A 24,051-nucleotide genomic window follows, 5' to 3' on the forward strand; every position below is an offset into this window, starting at 1 on the left:
GATTTCGTTTGAGGAAGTTACGATTTTTCTAAGATTTTGTATAGCAGTATACAGCCCGAAAATTGAATTTTAGATCGATCAATTCTTAGCCGACACAACCTAAACGAGAATTAGAGATCTCGTTAATAGCAGCTCAATGATATAAAGACAGTCGAAAACGGATGTCGGATGACAAAGTTATGAATTTTTAACGGACTTTAACTATCTAAGCCTGTTAAAATATAACTTTAAAAATAAATTCAAAATTAGCTGACGGAGTCTAAACAAAAGTTGTAGCTCACGCCGCTACCTAAGTGTGGATATAAAAAACGTCAAAAACAGAGCTTTTATGCGAAAGGTACGGATTTTAAAAAGATAATTAGTTTTTGGAATAACCAGCGAGTGACACGTGGCGCGATCTGGGCCGCACCTTCTTCCCCACGACTTGCCACCAGATGGTGACACGTGGCCACAGAACGTCCAGCATAATGCTAGGGAACGCCCCGCGTTCAGCCTCTTCACAACCTGTAAATAGAAGGCGCAAATCACTCCAATCTTCACACCTCTTCAACCCATTCTCTCTTAAACACCCCGAAACCCTCTAAGCCTTTCCCTAGCACCTCTTAGGTGTTAGTAGCGAGTCCCGAAGCACCATAAGGCCCCGAGAAGAAGAGCTTTTTGCTCAAAAGTTCTTCCCGTGCAGAGCCCGTTTCCTAGCTAAACCTCATTGTAAGTGAGTTATGCTTACCATACTTTAAGTATAACTTATGTTTAATTTCATTATTGTTATTATGAACATATAAAAAGATTTATCAGTGATTCCAAGTCGTTATACTGATTGATCTACTTACGGGGATAATGTCTAGGCTGTGATTTAGTGAGGTTTTAAAGTGGGATATACAAACAGTATACTTCGTATACCAAACGAACCCTACCTCCGATATGTTCCTACCTGGTTGTTCCTTACTTGATAGATCTTGAAGTAGACTTTGAATTAATGATGAATCTAATAATAATTAGTCAAAATAAATATTAGACTAAGACTTAGTGATAATGACACTAGGTGACGTCTGCGGAAAAGACAGTTGCTAGAAGCGAAGCGCTGCTCGAATTTCGAGTCGTCACTTTAACAAGTGAGTGCATAGTCCCTTTCATGAACAAGTTTAATACAAGTATTGATTAAAGTATTAAATATATGTTTATGTGTGGAATATTTTTTATTGTCTGAAATACGTGTTAAGATCATATCTGATAATATATGATGATTTAGGACTTACAATAAACCTAAATTAATTAAGATGAATATCGGGTAGTATCTCCTTATGAGTACAAGTGAGATATACACAGAGGGTAGAACTCTAAAATTTGTCTTTGATTTGTGAGCATGGATTAGATTTAGCCATTCGTCTCTAGTCCAAGAGTATGGAGTGGGCATAGTCATTTGTCGTTGATCCGAGAGCATGGATTAGACGTAGTCGTTCATACCTGATCCAAGAGTGTGGATTAGGTAAAGCCGTTAATTGTTGATCCGAGAGTATGGATCGATTCGTTGTCCGGATCGACGGGGTGGGATAAATTGCTTATATGATAATGTATCATGCGAGTTCTATATATATATATATATATATATATATATATATATATATATATATATATATATATATATATATATGTGTGTGTATGTGTGTGTGTGTGTTATAACATTGTGGGATTGAAATCCCTATGTACTCACCAGGTTTCCCAACCTGACCCACTCAGTTTATTGTATCACATGTAACGATATTAAAGATACATTATGTTGAGAGATTCAATGAGTTTTAAGCCACTAGTTTAATTATTGTAAGGATTGTAATATTTCGTTATGCTTATGTTTCTGTAGTGACTATGACATCCCAATGTTTTAAAATAAATAAAATACATTTCTTCGGAAATGCTTTGATAATATCATTATCATGTTATTGGGAACAAATTCCGCAATATTATTCTTCATAAAGGATACTCTGATTTTTAAATAAGCATAAACAAATCGGTCTTTTCTGGCCGTGAAATGGGGGATGTCACATATCTCCAATTCATCACCTGCATCAACCATTACCTCATCATCCCCACCTCCTTTTGTAAGGTTCACAGACTCCTGTGTAGGTATAATATTTTGTTTCTTTGTCCCATTTTGTTTGGATGGACCTGTAACTTGACTGCAAGTGGCCTTGTTGTGGCCTTTCTCTTTTCATATGCTACAAGAAACCTTCTTACATGCCTTTGAAATGGTGTGTTTTCCCATACGTTCAGAAGCATCTCTTATTCTCTTTATGGTTGGCCTGCCTGGCATTCGTCTTTTCAATGGAGGCAAATGGGGTATGAAGTCTGTAGAAGGCCACAAGTTTTTTCCATTCATCCCATGGATTGGCTATTTGTAAGTATTATGGAAGAATGCTGCCAAGTATAGTGGATCTACAGATGACCCATCAGGTGTGATATTTAAATAGGCTAAGGTGGCAACCGAATGTACGCATCCATACCCATTAAGTTTCCACATCCTGCAACTGCATTCCTTTTTTTGAACATCAAAAATATATGCCTCATCCATTTTCCTTGCTTCAAACTTCATACCCCCACAAGATACGACCTGCCAATGGCTACATGGTTGAAAAACCAAAATATTAAGAGATGTGACAAGTAAGGTATGGATGTTATTGGATAAGTATACAAACCTTTGCTCAATTTGGAGAATATTCAACCTTGTTCTAATATTTGGATAAACGGAATAACGATTCCATCCTTGTCCGGTTAGTTTCATACTCACCATCCTTTGCAACACATATATACAAATATCCTCTAACATGCTTATGATAGGTTTCTTCCAGGCATCCAAAATCACACTATTAAAGCTCTCTGAAAAGCCATTCTCCACTGACTCACAAGATGAATTGTGAACTCTGAAAAAAGCTAAAGACCAAGTCGTTTGGATCTCTATCCATAAGATGCACAACTGCAGCTAGATTCAACTTTTCAATCTCTTTCATAACTCCATTAAAATGTGCTTCAGTTGTTGCTTTGCTTGCTTTCCAAAACAAATTTTCAAACTTGGCTCCACTATATCTCTTTCTAAAATTGGCATAGATATGTCTAGCACACTGCCTATGTTCAGCTGCTGGGAATACTTCTTTTACTGCCTCAACCAAACCCTACATATGTCACATGAAGGATTGAACTTAGAATTGAAATTAATAATTTTAGAACATGAAATATTTATGTACCATACCTTGTGTTGATCCGAAATTTGAACCAAACTGTGTCCTTCATTCCAACATTGCAAATCTTCTGAAAGAATTTCTATGAACCATTTCCAATTGTCCTTATTTTCCACACAAACAACCGCCTAAGCAATTGGGAATATTCCATTGTTAACATCCCTACCAACAGCACAAAGCAACTCCCCTTGGCAAAAACTTTTCAGGAAACAACCATCCATGTTAATGATCCTCCTACATCCTCCCCTCCATCCCTTTTTTACTGAAGAAAAACATATGTACATCCTGCTAAAGTAATTATTACCATCATGCATTGCATCAACACAAATATTAATTGTGGATCCAAGATTTGATGTTTTAATCTCCTCACCATATGACCATATTCTTGCATAATTTTCTGCTATTGTGCCTTCAGCTAGAGTCGATGCATACTTCTTGTCTCTCCTGCACTGACTCATACTCACATCAATGCCAAAAGTGGTTTTTACATCCTCTCTAAGAAACCGGACACTCATCTTTTGATTGTTATAAAAATTGTTGCTTAAAGTGAGTCTCTATCCATTTGTAAGTCACAATTGATCCGAAATTGAAATTCTTTGCACAATTAGGCTCACCAATAAGATACTTGATCTGGAAAGACTTATCATCACTCATCCAAGAACCCCAAAGCCTAAATGTACATTTTCCATCACAACATTTGGCAAGCAATCGTCTAGTATCATTATTAACAAAACATAATTGATAACCATTCATGACAACATTGTTACAAAGCATGTGTTTCAATTGTTCAGGACTCTCAAACCTCATACCTAACATATGTTCCTGATCCTTCCAATTGACCTTATAATTGAAAATATTTGGCAACTCGGGATAAACATCTTCATTGTCAGTTGGGTCTTCTTCCAAAGGCTCACCTACACCTGCATTCTCACCCATTTCTAATTGAAGCCCATTATCCTTTTTGAAAAAATGAGGGTTCTCATGGTCATCCTCATCGGCATCAGCATCAGCATCCTCATCCTCATCTTCATGCTCATCGTCATTGTCTTCCTCATCGTCAACCTCATCCACATCCTGATGCCCTGTTACAACTTCCTTAATCAGTCCTACACCATCAACCTCTTCCTCTATGTTACAAACAACCTCGTCTTTGTGTTCATCCAACCATTCCTGCATGTTACTATTCCCAAAATGGTCTGCATACATAGGGAGTATAACACCACATTCATATGAAATTGCTATAAAGTCAAAATAATCTGGTTCATTTCTAATTAAAGTCAAACCTTTTGGAAAATCAATATCAGGTTGGCAGTAATAGAGCTTCTCACACTTTCCCCAGTGAACCTTTCGATGAACGCATAACACTCGTCCTTGTCTATGCCTACGAAATCGATGTCCTAAAACTTCTGAGTAATTCTGCCGGTGTAACGTATGGGGTATTTGGCAAAGATTCCTTGCAAGTGCACATCTACTTGTAAGAATACGGGTTCCATGCTTGAGGTTTCAGAAGCAGAAAACAACAAAGGGTTTATCGATGAAGTGATGAACAGTGGAGGTCAAAAGGGCTCTTTTATAAAGCATATACCAACATTAAGAAGAAAGTGACTAATTAATGACATGTCATTACACGGAAGACACAGTCAGCATCCTATGTGGTGTTATTAGAGGGAGGTGGACTAAAAATAACCGGCTGGCCCCTTCACAAATGAAATAAGGACTTAATCGACCCGACAAAGTGTAATTTGTTCCCTTAAAAAGTCACCAAATAAGTTAAGTGGCTAAATGGGTAAACCCTACAAACATAATAGGGCATATATGTCATTTTCCCTTTTATTAATGGTGAAATCATCAAGTATGTATATGGTGATGCACAAAATGATCATTCCACAGTGTCATGAGGTCATGTATATAATAGCCATTATACCCATGTTTCTTTTTAATTTCAAACCCTTATTTTTTTATAATGACCATTATTCCCTTGTTTCTTTTTTAATTTCAAAGTCGTGCTCTTTTATAGTGAACGTTATTCCCTTGTTCTTTTTTTAATTTCAAATCCATGTATTTAATAATGATCATTATACATTATACCCCTGTTTCTTTTTAATTTAAAACCTATGTTCTTTTTATAATGACCTTATTCATGCAACAACAGGCAAAGAGCTATTAATAAACAGTTATACAATACCTTGTTCATCTGTACATATCACGTACTCATAAAATTGTTAATTAATAGATTGACATTCTTGAGAATGTGATCGACCGCCTTGAGTTTCAGTAGCGCCATGATTATTCACAAATTTTTACCAATTTGCATACAATGAACAAATTTTAACAAATTCCATTGCATTATCAAGCAATAAAATTAAAACATTTTGAAAGACATTAATAAACAAATTTTAACAATTTACATTTAATGAATCAAAGTAGCAAACAACAAGGTCATCTTAATTAAAATGAGAATCATAGAAACCAAAGTTTGAATAATGTATTCAATTAATTTTTCCATAGTACATTACATTACATAATCACATAAAATTTCTTAAAATGTATTCAAACAACAACTAAATGCAAAATGACGGAACTGTCTTCACTTCACTTCTTTCGTAGGACCGAGTTGTGATCATGATGAATCACTTCCAATACCTTGATGGATTCTTGATGAAAAGTTGCATCTACTTCCAAGTTTGGTGTCTTATTTACTGAGTTGTTAAATGTAAATCATGATGAATCACTTTCATTACCTTGATGCATTATTAATGAAAAACAACCTATGCTTCCAATTTTGGTGCCTTGTTTCCAAATAGTTGTAATCCATATATAAAAAAGAAACTTGACGCGAGATATACACGAATTACCTTGATGAATGCTTGATCAAAAGCACCTAAAATATACATGGACTATAAATAAATTATTCAACAAAAATGTCCACAAATCATCCACATATAAAAACCAATAACATGTCTACAAATCATCCATGCATACAGACCAATACATACCAGAAAACTTAAAATCTGCTAAAAAATCATAAACAACCAAAAACCAAATTGGAGTTGATCTAGTTGCTATATTGGTCCAGTATCTTGAATCAATTTGATTGAAGTATTGTGCATCCTGACCAAGAACTAAAGATCAAATAAACTATCTAATTTTAATAACAAATTCCCAAATCAAATGTAACAACAAATTGGCCAATTGCAAAATAGATTTCTTGAAAGTGATTGTTTGTCAATCAATCACTATAGTAATCGTGAACTTTATAAATATTTAAACAAAAATTGATTTAATCAAAATATGGCATTTCATAATGTACAAATCACATTTCAGGAAAACAAGGCATTTTAGTAAAAAAAAAATATGAATAGTGTTAGGTTTATAGGCACAAACCCCTAGGGTTTCTTCATTCCCCTAACCTCTGCCTATAGAGAGCATCCATTGCAAACCCTAGCCTTCCTCTCTTGTATTCTTTTTTGTGTATCTTGAAGGAAAAGAGAGAACCTTTTAATGCAAAGAAGTTTGAATCAAGAAAGATCCAACCATTTGAATATATCCTTGACCTTTGTAAATCTTCAAGTTTAGAGCTTTATGTGCTTACATGTTTAGATCTAGGATTTTATGCAATATTATGGACCATTGGTGAGATTTATGGGGAGTTTGGCAAACTCCAGGCGTAACATCCGGATACCCAGGTATCTTATTTTAAGTATTTTGTTGAATTTTAGAAAGGGACTCGGCGAGTAGGCGCTCAGACTCGCCGAGTGGAACCGCGCTTCTGCCAGCCTGCATTTAATGAAGGGACTCGGCGAGTCCATGCGTGGACTCGGCGAGTCCGCGCTGTCAAATGAAGCCCTAATTTTCGGGGCTTGTGCCCTATTTAAAGGTCCTTATGGCCGTCATTTGAGGCCACTTTGTTCCAGAGAAACCCTAGAGAGAGTGAGGAAGGCTTGAGTGCAAGAAAGGGCTTATAATCTTCATTTTGGGGTGATTTTTGCTAGAGAAAGAAGAGAGGATTCATCTAGAACGTGAAGGGAGCTTGGATTGGAGCTAATCATCTTGAGATATTGTCTCTGGAGGTATAATCCCTTCTATTTCGTATTGATATGATAGATTTCATGATTTTAGGGTTTTTACCTCCCTTTTTTAAGATCTAGTGAGTATGAGGTCCCCTTTTGTGTTGATGATATCAGATCTGGACCTTGAGAGGTCCATAGAGTCACTACCTTCTAGCTTTTTGCAAGCAAATAAGCAATTGGAGACTAGGTTGCCATTTCTAGTGATATTTCTCCATTTGAGGCTTGATATGGGTTGCATGCACGTAAAGGTTGCACCTTTACGTGACTTTTGAATGTTAGAAGGATGGATCTACTATTTGGTGAAGCAGATCTAACCTCAAGACATCTTTTGAGAGTTTTCATGGGAGGAACTCGCCGAGTCCATAAGGGACTCGACGAGTCGAGTCGGGTTGCCCCGTGACTCGCGATCTGTAACGACCCGGGGAGTATAGGGTTGACTCAGTGAGTCAAGTGAGGACCAGGGACGAGGAGGCAGGCATGTACTCGCCGAGTCACTCTAGTGCACTCGGCGAGTCTGGTCAATGTTGACTGTTGACTTCTGTTGACTTTTAGGGATTAGTCGGTGTTTAGACTTATGAGCCATTAGAGGGGCAGAATGGTCTTTTACCCTTCTTAGAGAAATTATAGAGAGGAGTTGGCCTAGCCTTTAGAAGTTGTATTAATTAGAGAATTTATTTATGTGATTAGGTGAAGGCTAGTGCAGTATTTCAGAGTTCGAGGTTTACCGAGTTACTCGAGGTGAGTCTTCTCACTATACTTTACCTTGAGTGGTAAGTAGAGTTATGTGACAGAGTATCTTGTATGCTATGTATGTGATGTGTTGCACTGCATTATTTCTATGTGATCTATGTTGTGTGTATTCCAGAGTTTACAGAGTTAGGACCGGAAGGTCCACAGAGTTAGGACCAGAGGGTCCACAGAGTTAGGGCCAGTGGGCCCACAGAGTTATAGCCTCGAGTGGCAAATATGTGTTATATGTGGTATTTTGGGGAACTCACTAAGCATTTATGCTTATAGTGTTTTATGTTATGTGTTTCAGGTACCAGTGAGGATCGCGGGAAGGCGCCGGCATGATCAGTACACACTATTGGAGTTTTATACATTATGATCTTGGGATGTTTTCATGGATTTGATATGTGATCATTGGGATTCGAGAATATTTATGAATGAAATTATATTTTAAAAAGTGAAAAATTGTTTGAAATTTACAGTGTTACAAGTTGGTATCAGAGCCTTGGTTTGAGGGATTCGGGTGCATCTTCGGATGAATCTGAACTCAAACTGAGGAATTGAGAAAGTTTTCATAAAATAAACAAATTTTCTAAAAGAGTAAAAAGATTTTGAAAAGAGCAGAGCAGAGCAGTGTGTACGATCAGCTAGCGCCTGAACGGTGATTTCCCAAAATACCCTTACATTATGTGTTATAAGATGTGTTATGATATGATATGCATGCTAGAGTAGGCTAGGTATTACTATTAGGACTAGAGTGACCTGATCTGTGATGCCTTAGCCTAGGAGTTACTGCTACTATGAGATGCTTCGAGAGTAAGTAGGTAGCAGCGAGGAACTTATGAGTGGTTTACTAGAGAGTAGCCTGAGTTTAGTGAGATATGGAGTACTGGTGACCTGGGATCCAAGGAGGAGAACTTAGGGTGAATACTGATGCGGTGTGGACGGTAGTATAGGGCCCGTACTACTGAAGACACCGGAGCAGTGCGCACTCTAAGTAAGAATCCTTTGGGTACTAAGAGAGCAAGTAGGGTCGAGTATCGAGTGCGAATATACTCGAGCGAGTCTCTGATTCCTTTTGTGTTGTATTTCAGAGACATCATGGTTGGGACGCGCCATCACCCAGGGGGCAGTGGTACCAGTGATGAGGAGATCCGTAGGCTGATTCACGAGGAGGTGGCCGCGGCCATCCGAACTGAGATACCAGAGATGTTCGGATCTATCAAGACCACGTTGATCGAGACTTTTGATGAGCGGTACGCTGCTCTCACTGAGGCTGCTGTTGCTGCGGCCACCACAGCCGTCGCTGCTTCCAGGCCGTAGGGGGGTGACTCGAGAGTTCAGCAACACGAAGCCACCAGAGTTTGATGGGACGCAAGATCCGATTGCTGCGATGAGATGGGTTTCTGATATTGAGGGATGCTTTTATACGTGTTCTTGTCCGGAGCATCTGAGAGTTCGGTTCGCGCTGAACCAGCTTCGCTTGGGAGCGAAGGACTGGTGGAAGTTTGTGACAGCGCACTACACACCTGCAGAGTCTGCCGCAGTGACCTGGGAGAGGTTCACCGCTATGTTTCGTGATGAGTACGTTCCCCCGGTGGAGAGGGAATGTTTGGCCCAGGAGTTTCTGAACCTCAAGCAGGGTACCGAGTCTGTTACTGTGATCACCATGATGTTCCATGAGAGGGCGATGTTTTGCCCTGAGCACGTGTCTACCGAGCAGGCACGTATGAGTCGGTATCTGAGTATTATGAGGAGGGACATACGAGAGTTCGTGGTGAACTCGTCATACCGGACATTTGCTGAGCTTCAGGCAAATGCCCGGAAGAGGGAGATAGAGCTAGAGACTCAGGCTAGAGAGGAGGCGGGGTCTCAGGGGAGAGATCGGCGACCGACACAGTCCCAGCCGGCAGCCAAGCAGGCCAAGCCCGCCGATTCGAGATCAGGGAACCATAAGGGCCGCACTTGTGGCAAGTGCGGCAAGGGTCACGAGGGAGTTTGTAGAGCAGGGTCTTGCTACAAGTGTGGCAAGGAGGGGCACATGGCCAAGGATTGCCCCAAGGGGTTTGCAGTTTGTTTTCACTGCAACCAGACCGGACACCGGAAGGCAGAGTGTCCGCAGTTGCAAGGGTCAGCTCAGGGAGCTTCTCAGGGATCTGTCCCTGCTGTCGTGCGAGCTACGGAGAGTCGGCCAGTGAAGGCCGAGGCGCCAAAGGCTCGCGGGAGAGCCTTCCAGTTGACAGCGGAGGAGGTCCGCACAGCGCCTGATGTCGTGGCTAGTATGTATTCTTTCATCTGCTTATTTTTGGATTGTGGTGTTATGCTTATATTGTGTTATGCGTAGGTACATTTCTTGTATGTTCTGTACCTGCTTTGGTGTTATTTGACTCGGGTGCGATTCGGTCTTTTGTGTCGTTAGCCTTTAGTCAGCACATTAGTACTCGTCGAGAGGCGTTGAGTCGACCTTTGCGAGTTTCCATAGCTGACGAGAGAGCAGTGTATGCCACTGATGTGATTCGAGGATGTGTACTCGAGATCTTCGGCGTTAAGTTTCCGATTGATTTGGTCCCGATTGCTATGGGAGATGTATGTGTCATCGTGGGCATGGACTGGTTGAGCAGATTTGGAGCGGTTATCGACTGCGAGCGACAGCTGGTGACCATACGAGACCCTGGTGGGAGATTTCTTACAGTTTATGGCAAGGGTACCCGTTCTGGGTCGGCATTTTGTTCAGCCGCAAGAGCGAGGCAGAGTCTACAGCAGGGCTGTAGTGGGTTCGTGGCTTATGTGGTGGATACGAGAGTAGGTGCAGAGAGACCGAGGTCGGTCGATGAGGTCCCGATAGTACGTGAGTTCCCGGATGTTTTCCCCGAGGAGTTGTCGGGTGTGCCTCCTGAGAGGCAGGTGGAGTTCCGTATCGATTTGGTTCCGGGGGCAGCGCCTATCGCCAAGGCGCCCTATCGCCTTGCACCTCCAGAGATGCAGGATTTATCCTCGCAGCTTCAGGAGCTGCTGGGAAAGGGGTTTATACGGCCGAGTAGCTTGTCGTGGGGAGCGTCGATCCTTTTTGTCAAGAAAAAGGATGGTTCACACCGGATGTGCATTGACTACCGGGAGTTGAACAAGTTAACGGTCAAGAACCGTTACCCATTGCCGAGGATCGATGATATGTTCGATCAGTTGCAGGGAGCGTCTTGGTTCTCCAAGATTGATCTGAGGTATGGATATCATCAGATGAGAGTGCGAGATGAAGATATCCAGAAGACGGCGTTCAGGACTCGTTATGGGCATTACGAGTTCGTGGTGATGCCCTTCGGGCTCACCAATGCACCAGCAGCATTCATGGATCTCATGAACAGAGTGTGTAGACCGATGTTGGATCGATCGGTGATCATGTTCATCGATGACATATTGGTGTATTCGAGATCCAGAGAGCAGCATGAGGAGCATTTGAGGGAGATCCTCGGAGTTCTGAGATCGGAGAGGCTTTACGCCAAATTCTCCAAGTGTGATTTCTGGTTGCGAGAGGTCCAGTTCCTGGGACATCTCGTTAATCAGAATGGGATATTGGTCGATCCGGCCAAGATTGAGGCGGTAATGAGCTGGGAGGTGCCGAGGACCCCCACCGAGATCAGGAGTTTTCTGGGGTTGGCCGGCTATTATAGAAGATTTATTAAAGATTTCTCTATGATCGCCGTGCCTCTCACTAGGTTGACCCGGAAGGGCGTTACTTTTTCGTGGGGTCCTGAGCAGCAGGCCTCGTTTGAGACTCTTCGCCAGAGGTTGTGCGAAGCCCCGGTGTTATCCCTTCCAGAGGGAATGGAGGATTTTGTGGTATATTGTGACGCATCGATATCAGGGTTGGGTGCAGTGCTTATGCAGAGGGGGCATGTGATAGCATACGCATCGAGGCATCTGAAGCCTCATGAGACGAGGTATCCCACTCATGACCTGGAGTTGGGGGCTGTGGTGTTCGCTCTCAAGATCTGGCGTCACTATCTATATGGGGTTCGGTGTACCATATACACGGACCACAAGAGCTTGAAGTATTTGATGGATCAGCCCAACCTGAATATGCGCCAGAGGAGATGGTTGGACGTGGTAAAGGATTACGATTGTGAGATCCTGTACCACCCGGGCAAAGCTAACATTGTAGCTAATGCCCTGAGCCGTAGGGCGGAGAGTGCCCCGATACGAGACGTTTGCTTAAGATTGACAGTGATGACTCCGGTGTTGGACACCATTCGGGAGGCCTAGGCAGAGGCCGTGAGACCGGAGAACCGCAAGAGGGAGCGGGTGATTGGGCAGGCACCTGAGTTCGTTACCGATAGCCGTGGGCTTATGACCTTTCAGGGTCGGGTTTGGGTGTCGTATACGGGCGGGACGGGCATCACTTTGATGGAGGAGGCGCACAGATCGAGGTTCTCGATCCATCCCGGGGCCACTAAGATGTATTTGGACCTGAAGAAAGATTATTGGTGGCCCTGTATGAAGAGGGATATCGCATGGTTTGTGGAGAGGTGCTTGACCTGTCGCAAGGTTAAGGCCGAGCACCAGCGTCCGCATGGCAGGTTGCAGCCGCTTGATATTCCCCAGTGGAAGTGGGAACATATTTCCATGGATTTCATCACCAAATTGCCGAGGACCGCGAGGGGTGTCGATGCAATTTGGGTGATCGTCGATCGGCTGACGAAGAGCGCGCATTTTCTTGCCATCAGTGAGAGCTCTTCTGTTGAGAGGTTGGCAGAGTCGTATGTGCGGGAGGTGGTATCGCGTCATGGAGTACCGATCTCGATTGTGTCAGATCGAGATGTACGTTTCACTTCCAGGTTCTGGAAGAAGTTCCACGAGGAGTTGGGTACGAGATTGCATTTCAGTACCGCCTACCACCCCCAGACGGACGGACAGAGTGAGCGGACGATTCAAACGCTCGAGGACATGCTCCGAGCATGTGTGTTAGACTTCGGAGGAAGTTGGGACACGTATCTATCTTTGGCTGAGTTTTCCTACAACAACAGCCACCATTCGAGTATTGGTATGCCTCCCTTCGAGTTGTTGTATGGGAGGAGGTGTCGGACTCCCATTTGTTGGGGAGAGGTAGGGCAGCGTGTGATGGGTAGCACTGAGATAGTGCTTCGGACGACAGAGCAGATACAGCAGGTTAGACAGAGGTTACTGACGGCCCAGAGTCGTCAGAAGAGTTACGCGGATAGGCGACGATCCGATCTTGAGTTCCAGGTGGGAGACTTCGTACTCCTGAAGGTATCTCCTTGGAAATGAGTGATCCGATTCAGGAAAAGGGGCAAGCTGGGGCCCCGGTACATCGGTCCATTCAGGGTGACCGTGAGGGTGGGCAGGGTAGCATATCGGTTGGAGCTACCTACGGAGTTGAGCCAGATTCATGATACCTTCCACGTGTCTCAGTTGAGGAAGTGTATAGCCAATGAGTCGGCAGTGGTGCCACTGGAGGATATTCAGGTGGATGCGAGCCTGAATTATGCGGAGAGGCGAATCGCGATTCGGGATCGGAAGATCAAGGTTCTGAGGAACAAGGAGGTGTCACTGGTGCAGGTCTAGTGGCAACATCGGAAGGGGTCCGAGCTGACCTGGGAGCTGGAGTCGGAGATGTGGGAGCAACATCCAGAGTTGTTTGCCGAGCAGGACTTCGAAGGCGAAGTCTGATTCTAGTGGGGGAGAATTGTAACATCCGGATACCCAGGTATCTTATTTTAAGCATTTTGTTGAATTTTAGAAAGGGACTCGGCGAGTAGGCGCTCAGACTCGCCGAGTGGAACCGCGCTTCTGCCAGCCTGCATTTAATGAAGGGACTCGGCGAGTCCATGCGTGGACTCGGCGAGTCCGCGCTGTCAAATGAAGCCCTAATTTTCGGGGCTTGTGCCCTATTTAAAGGTCCTTATGGCCGTCATTTGAGGCCACTTTGTTCCAGAGAAACCCTAGAGAGAGTGAGGAAGGCTTGAGTGCAAGAAAGGGCTTATAATCTTCATTTTGGGGTGATTTTTGCTAGAGAAAGAAGAGAGGATCCATCTAGAACGTGAAGGGAGCTTGGATTGGAGCTAATCATCTTGAGATATTGTCTCTGGAGGTATAATCCCTTCTATTTCGTATTGATATGATAGATTTCATGATTTTAGGGTTTTTACCTCCCTTTTTTAAGATCTAGTGAGTATGAGGTCCCCTTTTGTGTTGATGATATCAAATCTGGACCTTGAGAGGTCCATAGAGTCACTACCTTCTAGCTTTTTGCAAGCAAATAAGCAATTGGAGACTAGGTTGCCATTTCTAGTGATATTTCTCCATTTGAGGCTTGATATGGGTTGCATGCACGTAAAGGTTGCACCTTTACGTGACTTTTTAATGTTAGAAGGATGGATCTACTGTTTGGTGAAGCAGATCTGACCTCAAGAGATCTTTTGAGAGTTTTCATAGGAGGAACTCGCCGAGTCCATAAGGGACTCGACGAGTCGAGTCGGGTTGCCCTGTGACTCGCGATCTGTAACGACCCGGGGAGTATAGGGTTGACTCAGTGAGTCAAGTGAGGACCAGGGACGAGGAGGCAGGCATGTACTCGCCGAGTCACTCTAGTGCACTCGGCGAGTCTGGTCAATGTTGACTGTTGACTTCTGTTGACTTTTAGGGATTAGTCAGTGTTTGGACTTATGAGCCATTAGAGGGGCAGAATGGTCTTTTACCCTTCTTAGAGAAATTATAGAGAGGAGTTGGCCTAGCCTTTAGAAGTTGTATTAATTAGAGAATTTATTTATGTGATTAGGTGAAGGCTAGTGCAGTATTTCAGAGTTCGAGGTTTACCGAGTTACTCGAGGTGAGTCTTCTCACTATACTTTACCTTGAGTGGTAAGTAGAGTTATGTGACAGAGTATCTTGTATGCTATGTATGTGATGTGTTGCACTACATTATTTCTATGTGATCTATGTTGTGTGTATTCCAGAGTTTACAGAGTTAGGACCGGAAGGTCCACAGAGTTAGGACCAGAGGGTCCACGGAGTTAGGACCAGTAGGCCCACAGAGTTATAGCCTCGAGTGGCTAATATATGTTATATGTGGTATTTTGGGGAACTCACTAAGCATTTATGCTTACAGTGTTTTGTGTTATGTATTCAGGTACCAGTGAGGATCGCGGGAAGGCGCCGGCATGATCAGTACACACTATTGGAGTTTTATACATTATGATTTTGGGATGTGTTTTCATGGATTTGATATGTGATACATTGGGATTCGAGAATATTTATGAATGAAATTATATTTTAAAAAGTGAAAAATTGTTTGAAATTTACGGTGTTACACCAGGTCCAAAGCTTAAGTCTGATCTTCTGGACCCATGAGAGTGTAAGACTTTAATTTTTGTCATTCCTTATGTGCCATGCCAGGCCTTGGGTGTATTTTAAGCTAAATTTAGATCTAGGTTAGTGGTAGGTTGGTTTAATGCATGCAAATGGATAAAGTAGGAAAATCTATCGATTAAGTCCATATTTTGTAGTATTCTGGAAGTTTTGAGCATTGGTCTTAAAGAATTAAGATCTTAATGAAATTTGGTTGATTTGCCGTGAATAGCAACGCAGCCATAAGAGCTGCCATGACAAGAGTTGTGATGGATAGTCCAAACTATTTTGTCATGTAGTGATCGCGAAACAACATGAGTAAGAGTCTTAGCGCATGATCATTGACCGTTGATTTGACCAGTTGACTGTTGACTTTTTGACATGTTTGACTTTTGGTTAAACATGACAAGTTTATGTTGTGATTTGTTAGTTTCAGTTCAGGTGGCTTGTCTCAATATACTATATGTTATAGTATATATTCTTTGTATGTTAGGGTGTAGATGTATTTTAGTATGTTGATTAGACAAGTAAGCTAGTATAGTCTTTTACCTGTTAATTATGTGATTGTTTGACTATTTGATTGTATGCTATGTCGACATATTATGGAGATGATAGCCTATAAACTTAGGGTTGATTGTGGATCAACAATGGAGTTGAGAGCCTAGATGCCCAAGGTTAGTGGTGGATCGACACTGGAGCCGTGAGTCGTTGACCGGGTGGATCAACACTGGAGCTAAGAGTCTTTGCTTGTATGGTGGATTAGCACTGGAGTCGAGATCCTTGTTTGTATGCATTCTATGTATATTTTAGTATGCGATATTTTGGGAAACTCACTATGGTTTATGCTTACAACTATTGATTTGATGTTTTCCAGGTAGTTCTTCGGAGAATGCTCCAGCTTGATTGTACGACACACACATCACTACCTTATATTTTTAAATGAAGATTTTGGATTTAATCATTGGGACATTACAGATGATGTGTGGTGTGGAGATCAAAGTCTTAAAGATCAGTTTCCCATGGTTTATGCTTTAGATAGAGAAAAATTATATTGTCGCAGATTAGCTTTGCTTATTAGACTGGTTCACGGTTTTTAGAAGACCTTCGAGAGGATGTGAGGCACTTCTCCAGTATACTTCGTTTTGGGTGCTCATGTTAATCTATTGGAGGAACAAGATGATCAAGTTCAGCCGATTGATGCTTCTTCAGGTTTCACTGTTGCTTCAACTCGTTTTTTTATTGATTCTAAAATCTTGGAGACAACTACACATCTGACTAGATGGAATCAAATTCTCCCTTCCAAATTTAAGTTCTTTTTTTGAGGTTGAAGTTGAACAAAATTCCCACTATAGTAATCTGGATAGGAGAGGTATTTATATCGGAATCTGTGATGTGTCCTATTTGTAATTCAGATGTTGAAATTGTTAACCATGTTTTCTTTTCTTATGCGATGGCAATGGTTTTGTGTGGTCTTCTATCTAGATTGTGGGAGTTGGATATGCCTATTTTCTCGGCTATTTCAGAGTGGTTGTCTTGGGTCGATTCCGTTCGAATGCCTATTCATGCGAAAAGATGTTTGGATGCTAGTGGGCTTACTATGTTTTGGGCGATATTGTCTTTCTGTAACAAATTGTTGTTTGCTGAGGTCAAACCTATCAAGGCGGTGCTTTGAGATTCATTCAGTCTTAATCGTTTTTATGGATTAATGTTAGGAATCATAAATTTAGTGTTAAGTGGGTTAATTGGGTGCAAAAATTCTTCTCTTTTAATGTTGTCTATGTAACTTTTTTGTTCTAGCTTTTGCTAGTTTTAATTTAATGTTTTCGTTCTAAAAAATATTGAAGAAAAAAATTAGTTATCAATTCATAAATGAAAGAACATGATAAATTTGATTAGTTAAGAGAATCGGTCCTAGCTAGTTGAAGGCCCGACCGTCAAATTCTCATATTTTTTGGATAAAGGTTGTTGTAAAACAATGAAGAAAACTTTGATTAGATTCAAAATTCTTGGATAACAAAACAATAACGTAATGGTTGGTACGAGTAATCAAAGTGCTCGTTATGTCTACGAAGGCTTTCTGCGATCTTCAATGTTTGATTTTAAGTTAGATGAATAAATATTTAAGACTCGATTTCAAGCTTGCATTAGATTTTTTAGTTGTAATGACGAATTACTAGGGTTTAAAAGAATAAATAGTTCACCAAATGAAATTAAAAATGTGAATGGTAGGATTTGAAGATAGTAAGTTCTTGGGTTATTGACATAAAAGCACATGAAAGTTTGAAGTTTGATTTTAAATGACTATTTAACATTTTTTTGGACCCATTAGACAATCAAACTCGAAATTTTCCTGTGTAAAATACCATTTTTTTTAAAATTAACAGGCTTCCGGTTAAAATGATGATGTGCAGATTGACTTTTAAAATTTTCCACAACCACCTAAACATATCCACGTGAACATATACATATCCATGTGAACCTAAGGAATGAAACGCATATCAAATGAGAAAAGTTGCAACTCTTACCATTCATCTTCAATGGATGCTCCAAGACCAAGTAACTCAAGGTCGTCACCTGCAGATGCACAAATCATCATCTTGATGTACAAATCATCACCCCACCCATCTCTATTATTGATATCGTCTCTTTTTAGAAACCATTATATTGTTCACCTCCATTTTGGATCTCATCTTGACACATACATCATTGCTAAAACCTAATCGAACCTTTCTTCAGATTTATGTGTAGCCTTCGAACCTAATTTAACCTGTAATCATCGGTTGAATCAACATAAAAAATCGACTTTCAGATAGGGAATCGAACCTTGTCGTGTGGTGGTGGTGTTGGTGGCTGTTGGTGGCCAGATCGAAGGAGTCTCGGGTATGGCTAGTCTGAAATACCCTAATCGTGCATTGAAATTTGCATCCAACGTCATATTGCTAGCTTTAATGTCTCTATAAATCACTTATTGCTCACATTCTTGATGAAGATAAATCAAAATAGAGGCTAACCAAATTGCGATATTGTCTTCCCTTCATGAGAATACTTTAATCTTTTCACAGTTGCTGCATTGCCTGAGGATGCCCGAAATACCTTGTAAACAAACCCAGAAGCAACATGCCCAATGATCCAACTTGAATGGAACCCATTTGTGGCTATTTTAAGCTCTATGTACCTGAACTGTTTGGTCCTGTTAGAAGCTCTGCTTGAATGTTCATATCTATTTTTGTCCATCTCCATTTCTTGAAAGAAAGGTATCCAAAAACCACAAGTGCACAAAACCGGTTTGGTATATTTTGATGTGGATGTTGTGCATAAACAATTTTCTTTTTCATCATTTGATACACCAAGGGAATGTTTGGTTTCTACTATTTCTGTTGATAATCAACTCATAATTCAAAGTGTGCCTAAGGTAAACAAAATTAACTTTTGACTTTCTTCTAATTTGACCATCGATGTCTTTTGCAGCCGCGATTAATATCTCCTTGACTAAGTGGTCGTGTTCTTGATTCATATTTGCAATCTCTTGAGCTCTCCAAGCCTCCTCCCTCGCCACTTGATCTTCCCCCCGAACTTTCTCCCTTTGTGATTCATCACTGGCTGCAATTGATCGGAAAAATGATAGATTTTTTGGGTTTGAAAGTCCGGCCTTCTTTGGTTCGCCAGTGAAACTTAATACACATTTTCAAAATTTCTCCGCAATAATTTGGTCCATGTGGCAATGAAAACCTTTGAATATTAGAAGTCAATGTACACATAAGAAATGTAACTAGGAAACCTAATTTTGAACAAAATGGTATTTTAGGCAGATAAATTTCGAGTTTAATGGTCTAAAAGGTCAAAAAAAAATATTAATTGATCATTTATAATCAAACATAAAATTTTCACGTGTTTTTATGTCAATAACCTTAAGTTCTTAATATTAACAATGCATTTTACGTAAATGTTAAATTCCCATCAGTAACACAAAATCAAACTTTTTGTTTCTACTTTTCAAAATGCAGTTCACAAATATAAAAGTTTTAAAGCATCCTTGCAGACTTGCTTAAAGTCAGACAATTTGAGGGTAGAGATTTAGCAAATAGGGTGTTTCCCGAAAATTTATGGTGTGTATTTGCCAAGAAAATAAAATGTAAAATCGTCCTCATAATGTTGATATAAAAATATTACATTATAGAAAAAAAAAATATTGTATACATACAGATCGTGTCTATATATATACATATTATATTCAGGCAGTTGAACCAATGTAACTTTGACGTGGGCTCGAACGCCTAACCGGTTCATCCACAACTAGACCCTGTGCACCAAAACAAAACACCTGGTTCATCAAAATCTTGCTCAATGAAGACTGCCGCCTATGGAACTTTGATTTGTCACGGTTAACCCATGGACCCGTGCTAGACCGCATATAGTTCTTGATCACAACATTTGAGGCCCTTTTTTCATCATCTTCAATATCTGACCCCGACGACCAAGATGACCCTGAAAACTGGCTCGATGGTGACTGCACCCGTAGCACCCCGTGGGTTAGCCCAGCCGAAAACTTCTTCTTTGTAGACGGGCTTGGAATCGAGCATTTTGAGTATTTTTCCCGATATGAAATCGGTCTATTTTCGTGCTTAAATTTCCTCAAACCGAGAGAATTTACGGAATCACAATCATCGTATTCCTCTTTCCTTCGAGCAAATCCGAAGAGAAGCTTCAATCGTCTAGCGGGCCCACTTCCCGATTCCCGGTCACCGTAATCCGAGTTTGACCGGGCGGGTGAGCCATACTGACTCAGTTCTCCCGAGTACATTGACTCCCGATCCGGATTTGCGTAAAATATAATTTCCGCGTCCGGGATTCGGAAGGAAGTTCCAGGACTGCCCCCGATCCCATGTGTTTTCAGATGGGATACGAGGGCAGTCCTGGTCATATAATCGTTGTAATTCGAGATCCCACCGGCCGAGATCAGCCTCTTGATTAAAATCTCTGATGAGGCTGATCTCGGCCGCTGTCTAAGGAGATCAAGGGGTGTCATCCGATCGACGTCTCGGATGTTCAAATCAATGTATCTAACGGTCATAAGGAGTTCGACTAGATCCGAATGGATGTTCTCGATTACGGCAATGTGAAGAGCGGTTCGACCATCGTTGTTCTTAACATCAATAATTTCTTCTAAATTTACGATTTTGCCACTCACGAGATGCTTCATGAGTTCGATTTGTTGGTCAACTCGCCGGAATCCAGGCGTTTTGAATCCGGCGACTGTTGTGTGAAGAAAAGTGTCACCGTGGTTGTTTGTTAATGGGATTAGGGATGGAGATGATGAAACTAAAAGCTCCACCACTTGTAAGTGACCATTATAGGCGGCAATGTGTAATGGCGTGTTGCCTTGTGTGTCTTTTGAGCCGATAAGATCATAAGATTCAAGTAAATACTTCACAACCTACACAACATGATAGCTTTTGTTAGGATCAATAATCACATGATCAACAACGTCCCTACATTTCCTAACCTAAAATAGCAACTTACTTACATTTTTTTTTATCGATAATAACATTCGTAAGCCGATAATAGCAATATAGTTAGGTTTCTTTACACCTAATAACACCATGCTTACAATTACTTACATAATAGCAACATAACTAGTTTGTTGACATAATGCCGATAAATCATTAATTTCCATCCAGCAAAGGCAAATTTAGGTGAGAAATTTCAATGTTTTTGGCATAATTTCCAATTTTGGCCACACCTATAGAAAATAACAACTTTCACGTGCCAAAAAATAGTCCAAAGTACATTATTTGTCTCATAAACGTGTTTTGCACTATCAATTGGTAGAATGGAAAATTGTAGGAAATCGTTTTTTATATTTCTTTACCGATAATAACGACAAACTTATGCATTTTGCAGATAATATCAATTTGTAAACTCATAATAGCAACATACTTACATTTCTATACACCTAATAGCAATGTAGAATTAAACTTATAAGCATTTTACACTTTCAGGTTATATATTGTTATTATCTGCAAAAGAAATGTAATTAGGTAAAAACTAATTAAAACAGAGTTATTAGCAGATTGAATACCTCAGTTTGACCTCTGCCACAAGCTGAATGCAACAAAGTAGAACCCTGCAAATCTCTATACATCAAAACATCATCACAATCTTCAAGAAGTTGTTTCAAGATTTCAAGACTTCCACCTCTAGCAGCAGCATGAACAGCTCTATTTATCATCTCAAATTTAAAAACAGACCCAACTTCTCCCCCCTTTGACCACAAAGAAAAGTCAAACAAAACCTGGAAAACCTCACGATTCTTCCCCCTTGCAGCAGCATACAATATATCAGTAACACCATACTCGCCTTCACCAAAAACAAGCAATGGGTCTCTTTTCAACAGTTCTTTAACAAAACCCACGTCACCGGCTGATGCCGCCGTGTAAAGAAGCCAACCACCGTATCCAGCTCTGATTAGTGAGTTACGGCCATGGCTGTTTCTGGGTTCACCTTCAAGAAGAAGTTTTCTTGCCACTTTTGATCTGTTTTTTGCAACATCGTTGAATTGATCTTCATCGTCCCACACCGTCTCCAGCCGCCGGATACGGCGGAGAGATGTTAGTTTTATGAGAAGGTTTGTGTCCAAATGAAGGAGCTCTCTCACCAAATCGTAGTGACCATTAGCTGCTGCTAAATCGATTGGAGATGCATACCACCATTGATCACCGGTGCTTTCCCACCTTAATGGAAAATATGAAGGAGCCATCGAAAAAAAAAACGAGAGATTTAGGCACTGATTTTAGTAAAATCAAAGGGATACACACAAATATTTAGGAACCCGTGAATTATTTTGATAGATTTGATCAAAGATGGAAGCTTTATTGGAAAACAGGAACAACGCAGAAAGAAGAGTTGATTTTGTAGAAACCCAAAAGAATGAAAGATGATTTATGGGATTCTTTTAGAATTAAATTGAAAAGGGATTGTGTATACTACAAGAAACCTAATTTTAGAAACCACAAATACATAGGCATGTTTTAAATTTAAACTCTGGGTAAAGTTCAATTTGTTATGGTAATCAAAGTAGACCTAACTTGCCCAACACAAAGATTTACAGAACCCACGAATTATTTCCAAGATTAGATCAAGATGAAAACTTTATTGGAAAACAAGAAGACCCAAAAAGGAGAAGTTGATTTTGAGGAAACCCAAAAGAGGATTTATGTGACAAAGGGGTATTGGAACTTCAAGAAAACCGTGATTCTAAGTTTCTTGAAAGATGGAGGGATGATGAGTGAATCTGAGGAGATAAAGGGTATGATCAGAGTCACAGAAATGGAGGGAAAGGGGACAAATAAGACATATAAGAAGAGGTGGGAAAGATCGGTTGGGTGGGGTGGCGGTGGGGATAGGGGGTAGATTAGTGGTTAGAGATGTAAACAAGACGAGTGAAGCCACATAATTTTCTTGTTTGTTCATGGATAAAGAATATTATGATGGCAGAGATGTGTGAATAGAGAAAGCTGGCTTTTTGTATAGTTGAAAATCGGGAGGAGATTCGTTCTGCCCTTGCTTACGCACGTGACGAATCGTGTGTGTACTGTGTTCTTATAGATATATATCTATTGTTTCCTCTAGTTGTGAAAATTGGCAACCGCTTAATTAATATACAATTTAATGAACTGGTTTTATTTTTATTATTGAAAAATGTTATTCAATACAAAACAATTTTGTTCGTCTCTTATATCGCCAATGATATAAAACAAAGTAATATTCACTTATTTTATCATCATGTATTACATTTTGTCTCTTATATCGCCAAGGATATAAAACAAAGTAATATTCACTTATTTTATCATGTATTACATTTTTTACATGATAATGACGTACCCCGTCTTTGGGGTATTTTGTGACAATAAGGCTAAGAGAAGTAGCCGGCAAAAAGGCCCGGCCTTTGCTCAGCAATGGGACATACACCGTCCCCCAACGGGGGCATGCCAAGGAGGACGTGATCAAACATCATTTTTGTGTCGAAAAGATAGAGAAGAGACAATGCATATTTGTATGTGCTATTAAATCCAATTTTTCCCATTTTTACTTCTTCACATCTTTGACACCATTGTCTTTCTTGTTTATGACATGGTAAAGTTTAGATGAATCATATGTGGAGCTTAGGTGGAAGCCAAAAAGTTGATGTGACATATCATGCACCTATCCTTCCACGCTAAAGTCCAAGAGATGTAAGGTGTGTAAGAGATGTAAAAGGTGTTAGGATGTTTGGGGCCACATGTAAGCCAACGCTGTATCCTACAATAGTAAATGTTAAAAGTCATGTCATTTGTCATCTCTTACATTTAAAACACCTAGTGTACTCACTCTATCTAAAACATCTAGTACACTTACATTATATATAGACAAAATTACAAAAATGGTCTCTGTGGTTTGTCAAAAGTCACAAAGTCAGTCCCTATTAATTTTTTTTTTGATGTAAATGGTCCTTGTGGTTTGAAAAACTTGCACGGATGGCCCTTTTTACTAACGTCGTTAGTATTCAGCCGTTAGGGACTGAATTCGTAAGGGCCTTTTCGTCTTTTCAAGTATAAAGGGACTGAATTCGTGACACATGGTAAACCATAGGGACCATTTTTGTAATTCGTCTAAAAATAATTTAA

General features: G+C 40.6%; 2 protein-coding genes across 2 annotated transcripts; both read right to left on the reverse strand.

The window, feature by feature from the left end:
- Positions 1–2,206: 2,206 nt before the first annotated feature.
- Positions 2,207–3,745, reverse strand: LOC145131797 (uncharacterized). Its single transcript, XM_079066448.1, has 6 exons — positions 3,401–3,745; positions 3,242–3,358; positions 2,899–3,164; positions 2,691–2,786; positions 2,489–2,615; positions 2,207–2,386 (listed from the first exon to the last, which is right to left on the reverse strand). Exons 1-6 carry the CDS (start codon positions 3,743–3,745, stop codon positions 2,207–2,209), a joined length of 1,131 nt encoding a protein of 376 aa, XP_078922574.1.
- Positions 3,746–19,501: 15,756 nt separating this feature from the next.
- On the reverse strand, positions 19,502–22,920 carry LOC145129696 (uncharacterized). Its single transcript, XM_079064478.1, has 2 exons — positions 21,468–22,920; positions 19,502–20,822 (listed from the first exon to the last, which is right to left on the reverse strand). The coding sequence occupies exons 1-2, from the start codon at positions 22,143–22,145 to the stop codon at positions 19,620–19,622; spliced, it is 1,881 nt and encodes a 626-aa protein (XP_078920604.1). The 5' UTR covers positions 22,146–22,920; the 3' UTR covers positions 19,502–19,619.
- Positions 22,921–24,051: the final 1,131 nt, after the last annotated feature.

Source organism: Lactuca virosa, chromosome 8 (genome assembly GCF_052849685.1).
Source record: "Lactuca virosa cultivar CGN04683 chromosome 8, Lactuca_virosa_CGN04683_v6, whole genome shotgun sequence".
NCBI classification, from domain to species: Eukaryota; Viridiplantae; Streptophyta; class Magnoliopsida; order Asterales; family Asteraceae; genus Lactuca; species Lactuca virosa.